This window comes from Sus scrofa, chromosome 15 (assembly GCF_000003025.6).
Source record: "Sus scrofa isolate TJ Tabasco breed Duroc chromosome 15, Sscrofa11.1, whole genome shotgun sequence".
Lineage (NCBI taxonomy): Eukaryota > Metazoa > Chordata > Mammalia > Artiodactyla > Suidae > Sus > Sus scrofa.
The window spans coordinates 121,288,476-121,294,452 of record NC_010457.5 but is presented as its reverse complement, the minus strand read 5'-3'; the positions used below and the strand labels follow the sequence as shown (position 1 = coordinate 121,294,452).

The following is a 5,977-nucleotide window of genomic DNA, read 5'->3' as shown; positions in this document are numbered from 1 at the left end:
CGTGCGGCTACAGAGGGATCCTGGGGGACGGGCCAAAGCCAGGCAGTCGGCCGGAGCCTCCAGGGAGGCGGGGCGGGGAGGGCACTGGCGAAGGCTGGGTGCAGCCACTTTGGAAAAACAGCCTCTACGGCACCCGGCCTAAGTCAGAACACCTGAGCGACAGACGCCCGCATGATGCAGGTGCAGGCGAGACACGCCCTGGCACCGCGCCCAGCGTCCCAACCGCGGAGCTTGGGAGCTCGGAGTGTCGGCTCAAAACTAGGAGGGAAGGGTTAAAGCCCGGGTCGCTACTCCTAACCCACGTCCGACAGGTGAGCAACGCGGGCACGCTGAGGGGAGGGGACTCGCCGGGGCCCAACCCCTCACGGCCGCCTACCCTCCGGGGGCGGGGCCTCTGGGCCGCCCAGCTATTAGTGGGCGGTCGGAGCGCGCGGGCCCGCCCCCCGCGTATAAGAGCGGTGCGGCACTGCAGCTAGCGCAGTTCTCACTGAGACCCGTCACCCGGACTCTACGTGAGACCCACCGCCCGGACTCACCATGGTGAGTGCGGCCCCGCCAGCATCGTGCCTGTCCCACAAGTGTCCCCTCTCTTTCGGGGACCCTCCCTCCCGGGATGCTCGGGGCCCTCCATTAGGAGTTCTAGGTCTTGCGGAGGTTTTTTTTCTGGGGGGGGGTGCATTCTTTCCACCCCACCCCCTCCCCGTGACTTTGGGTGGGCAGCGTTGTCCACTTTCGGAGCCTGGGGAAGGAGGTGGAGTGGGGTGGGATTCTTCACTAGCAAATAGGAGTCCTCTGGAATCTCCTTCTGCTCTGCAAGCATTTGTGCCCTAACCCTCCTGGGGGGAGTCACGAGGTCCCGCGCCCAGTCCTTTCTGCCGGCGAGGGAGACCCGTTCGGCTGCCCTCGGCTCCTAGCCTCCCACTCACTCCCTAGTCCCTGGAACTAACCCAACACGTGCTCGGGGCAAGAAAGTGGAAAGGGGTCAGATTACCTGGTCCACCATCACCTTTTCCTCCGACTACGTGAGCATCCCTCCTACCCTCATGCCTCCCACCCGTGACTCAGCACCCCTCTTCTGAGCCTAGAGGGGTGGCAAGAATGGGGTTCGGCCTCGTGAGGCGAGCCGGACTCTCTCCAACAGGAGTCCGGGTGCGCGGACGGGCAGAGACAGCTGGCGCTGAGCGAGAGCACGGGCCGGGGCCAGGTTGGGGGGAGGGGAAAGAGGTGTGTGTAGGGGGTGGTATTTATAGCCCAGGGATGGGGGCCGAAATCCAATCCTCGCTTTCCGCTGGGATGTAACTTGGAAAGAATCTTAAAGGAGTACGAATGCAGGGCCGGAGTGCAGGATGGCGCTCACCCTGTCCAGGGCCAGGCGGGTTACCTCTGAGGCCTCACCGCAGGTTCCGCTTCCTCTTCTGGGTATTTGGAAACCGTCACCCCGCCATTTCGGTGTTGAAAAGGGAGGCTGCGCCGGCCCTGCAGCTGCACCGCTTTGGTTCTTCAGAGGTTAATTTCAGACTGGCAGGGATGAGCCTAGGGCAGCGAGGGCCCCAGTGCCCACAACCCTTATTGCGGGTGCCTGCCGTTTTTTGCTCTCTGCAATTTCAGTGCCTGCTCCGCAATGGATGAAGGTGGTGAAGATACCCAGAGTGTGGGGGTGGAGGTGGGGAGAGCAGCCAGATGGGATTGATCCCAGAGCCAGATAGGATTTAAAGTGGAGGAGGGCATCCTGATGGCTCATGTGGTCAGTTGATGCCAGACTGGAAGGCTGAGACACCCCTGCAGCCCGCAAGAATGAAAGGGGGCGAGGGTTATATGACATCCTAGTTGTTCATCCTCAAAGCAAAGAATTAATCAAACAGGGGACTTCTAGCTACACACATTCATAGTTCTGGAAGACCTTCTGTCTCTTCTGTTGAGAGCTGGTTTGTGGGAGTAGGAATTGGGAACAGCTGAAAGATCACTTGTCCTTGTCTCAGTTACTGCAGTGTTCGCCTGTTTCCTATGCACTCGCCCTCTCCGTCCTCCCCGAGTGTCCTATGAATGTGGCGGGAGCATGCGGAGCCCTAGCTCTTACCTGACAAGGTCCCCACGGAGAAGCAGGCTGAGGAAGTGGCCTGCCCTACTGGGTGCCCCTAGTTGGGAAGTCTTATGCAGGGGAGCCTGGGCAGGCTGCCAGCCTCTTCTGACCTCTGCCCAGCCCCAAGCCTCCACTTTAACCAACTGAGTCATCCAAACTGGTAGGTGATAGGGTGGGAGAAAGGCTCATGAGGTAAGGACTTCTGTATGTGGGGCTTATGCCGTGTCCTCCCTCTCTATCCTTCAGCGTGAATGCATCTCAGTCCATGTTGGGCAGGCAGGTGTCCAGATGGGCAATGCCTGCTGGGAGCTCTACTGTCTGGAACATGGGATCCAGCCGGATGGGCAGATGCCCAGTGACAAGACCATTGGTGGAGGAGACGACTCCTTCACCACCTTCTTCTGTGAAACTGGTGCTGGAAAGCATGTGCCCCGGGCAGTTTTTGTGGATTTGGAGCCCACCGTGATTGGTGAGAGGAAGAGGGGGGTGGAATGGAGGGAATGGAAAGTGACTCTAAGCTTCTGTCTAGAGTGAGGGTGTCTAGACCTGGCTTTCCTGGCCCTGAAAACCCCTTGCCCTGCTAGACACTAAAGAAGGCAAGTTGATAGCAGACTGGCTGGGCAGCAGGTCTGGGTTTCTCTCACCCACTGCTATCTCAGGCTGGCAGAAGCATGAGCTCTTCCATACATCTGACCACAGCTGCCAGGCTGGGGGAGGGGGGGTCTGTGCTGAGCCCCGCCTTGTGGTTTGTGCCCTAACGGTGTGGTTTATGTCCTTCCAGATGAGATCCGAAATGGCCCCTACCGGCAGCTCTTCCACCCAGAGCAGCTCATCACTGGGAAAGAGGATGCGGCTAACAACTATGCCCGTGGTCACTACACCATCGGCAAGGAAATTATTGACCCGGTACTGGACCGGATCCGCAAGCTGGTGAGAATTTGGGATGGAAGGGAGGGAGCTCTTGAGATGATGCTGGTGGTCAGAAACAGTTTTTTTTTTTTTTTCAGATCTGTTTCATGGGGTCATCTCTAATTGTACATGTGCCGGAGTCTGCTATGGCTATGGAACACTCATTAGTCTTACTTAGCCTTGACTCCTGAGGTGTTTTAGGCTTTTGTGGAGCCAGAAGATTTCCTCAGTGCTCTCCCCTCACCACATTGCTCTTTTCTTGCCTTTCAGTCTGATCAGTGCACAGGACTTCAGGGCTTCCTGGTGTTCCACAGCTTTGGAGGCGGCACCGGCTCTGGCTTCACCTCGCTCCTGATGGAGAGGCTCTCTGTTGACTACGGCAAGAAATCCAAGCTCGAGTTCTCCATCTACCCCGCCCCGCAGGTGTCCACAGCCGTGGTCGAGCCCTACAACTCCATCCTGACCACCCACACCACCCTGGAGCACTCAGACTGTGCCTTCATGGTGGACAACGAAGCCATTTACGACATCTGCCGCCGCAACCTGGACATCGAGCGTCCCACCTACACCAACCTCAACCGCCTCATCAGCCAAATCGTCTCCTCCATCACAGCGTCCCTGCGCTTTGACGGGGCCCTCAACGTGGACCTGACGGAGTTCCAGACCAACCTGGTGCCCTACCCTCGCATCCACTTCCCGCTGGCCACCTATGCACCAGTCATCTCTGCAGAGAAGGCCTACCACGAGCAGCTGTCGGTGGCAGAGATCACCAACGCCTGCTTCGAGCCTGCCAACCAGATGGTGAAGTGTGATCCCCGTCATGGCAAGTACATGGCCTGCTGCCTGCTGTACCGAGGAGACGTGGTGCCCAAGGATGTCAATGCCGCCATCGCTGCCATCAAGACCAAGCGCAGTATCCAGTTTGTGGACTGGTGCCCCACGGGCTTCAAGGTTGGTATCAACTACCAGCCCCCCACCGTAGTGCCCGGGGGTGACCTGGCCAAGGTGCAGCGTGCCGTGTGCATGCTGAGCAACACGACCGCCATCGCCGAGGCCTGGGCCCGCCTAGACCACAAGTTCGACCTGATGTATGCCAAGAGGGCGTTTGTGCACTGGTACGTGGGCGAGGGCATGGAGGAGGGCGAGTTCTCTGAGGCCCGGGAGGATATGGCTGCCCTGGAGAAGGATTATGAGGAGGTGGGTATCGACTCCTATGAGGACGAGGATGAGGGAGAAGAATAGAACAGCTGCCTGGAGCCCACTCACTATGTTTATTGCAAAAGCATTTCGAAATAAACAGCCTCCTTGCGCGGTTTCTTGTCCCCTCTGTGAGTGCTTAAGCTTCTGCTGCCGTCCCCTTTTGTGCCGCTGCTATTTCTGCTGCTGCTTCCGCTGCTGCCCTGTTTGCTGCTCATGACTCTTTCCCCTTCCATGGCTGAAGGTGAGACCTGCCAAGGGGTCCTTGCCAGGCCCAGGAAACATGATCCCATGTATGATCCTAGAGGCGCCCACGATAAGGGGGAAATGAGGACTGACTCCTGGACCTGTCTGTCCAGCCATGAGCTGTTAAAGGATACGAGGCTTCACTTCCTTTCCAAGTAGGAGTTTAAGCCCAGCAGTTTCTGTATCTGCGAGTTAGACTGCTACCCTATTCTTCCTGCTGCTCTGCATTCACTGGCTTTGGACGAGAGGCTTGGCCCAGACACCTCTGTGTGTTATAAGGCCTTGGGAGTGGGGCTGCGCTGGCCCAGAGTTCCTGGGCATGGAGCCTAGTCATAAGCTTGGGGGATGGGAGGGAACAAGGGCGATCTCCTAGGGTTGTTTGTGTCACTGCACCTCCCAGCAGCTTTGCAAAACTGTCTGTCTTGCCGCTTTGCCGGGGCCTAGGGCTGTGCCATTAAAAGTCAGGTTGTCTCCCGTTTGTGCTTTCTTTCTGGCCTCAGTCTCTGTGCCAGCTGGTGGGAGCCTCCTACCAGTGCCCTGGGGGAAACCTCCACTTTGCTAATAGGCACCCCAGGACCCACACTGACGTCAGCGTTTGGGGGTGGGCACAGTTGGGGGGAAGAAGCTTCAATCTAAGGAGCAGGCAATGCCAGCCCTGCCCTTGCCTCCCCTCCCTGGTGATTCAGGGACGCAGTGCCCTTCCCCAGGGAACAGGTTTCAAGCCCAGCAAAGGCAGGGCCCCTGTTTACTCAGCAGAGTAGGCAGGAAGTGGCAGCTGGATACTGCCATCCCACACTGGCCTCATTAATCATTAGCCATTAACCATGTGTGAACTAGAGCCATCTGGGAGTTCCCGTTGTGACACAGTGGAAACGAATCCGACTAGTATCCACGAGGACGTGGGTTCGATCCCCAGCCTCACTCAGTAGGTTGGGGATCTGGTGTTGCCATGAGCTGTGGTGTAGGCTGACAGCTGTAGCTCCGATTCGACCCCTAGCCTGGGAACTTCCATATGCCGTGGGTGTGGCCCTAAAAAGCAAAAATAAATAAATAAAAGTCAAAGCTAAAAAAAAAAAAAAAATAGAACCATTGGGAGACATTTGGGGCCAAAATGGCTGCCACCTCCACTCCCCTTGCCCCCAGGCAGAGGCTGGGGACCTGTTGTGTAGCTGTCCCAAAGCTTCCTCAGGTGTCTCCACCCAGAAGCCCTTGCCTGGCAAACCGGCTAGGCTGCTCTGACTAAGCTACCCAGCCTTGGGAATGAAGGGAAGAATGAGTGTGCCTTTAGTGGGACCTGGCCCCAGTTCTGGGCATGGAAGCCAGCTTAAGCCAGAGGAGCTTGAAGTTTTCGACTAAGCTGGGAGAACTGTCTACTGCCAACCAGCCAGATCTCAGGCAGGTACACCTGCCTCCGTACGTGGAGTGATGAAGTCACACCGGTGCTGATGCTGCGCCAGTCCCTCTTTTCTCTTCCCTTGGAAATGGCAACCGGACTTCCGTTCCCCCTGCACCTCTTCTCTCACTCCAAGAACAATGAGACTAAGG

The 5,977-nt window shown here is 57.5% G+C and overlaps 1 protein-coding gene across 1 annotated transcript; it reads left to right on the top strand.

Moving 5' to 3' along the window:
• TUBA4A (tubulin alpha 4a) lies at positions 405-4,304 on the top strand. Its single transcript, XM_001928335.6, has 4 exons — positions 405-540; positions 2,327-2,549; positions 2,862-3,010; positions 3,260-4,304. The coding sequence occupies exons 1-4, from the start codon at positions 538-540 to the stop codon at positions 4,229-4,231; spliced, it is 1,347 nt and encodes a 448-aa protein (XP_001928370.3). The 5' UTR covers positions 405-537; the 3' UTR covers positions 4,232-4,304.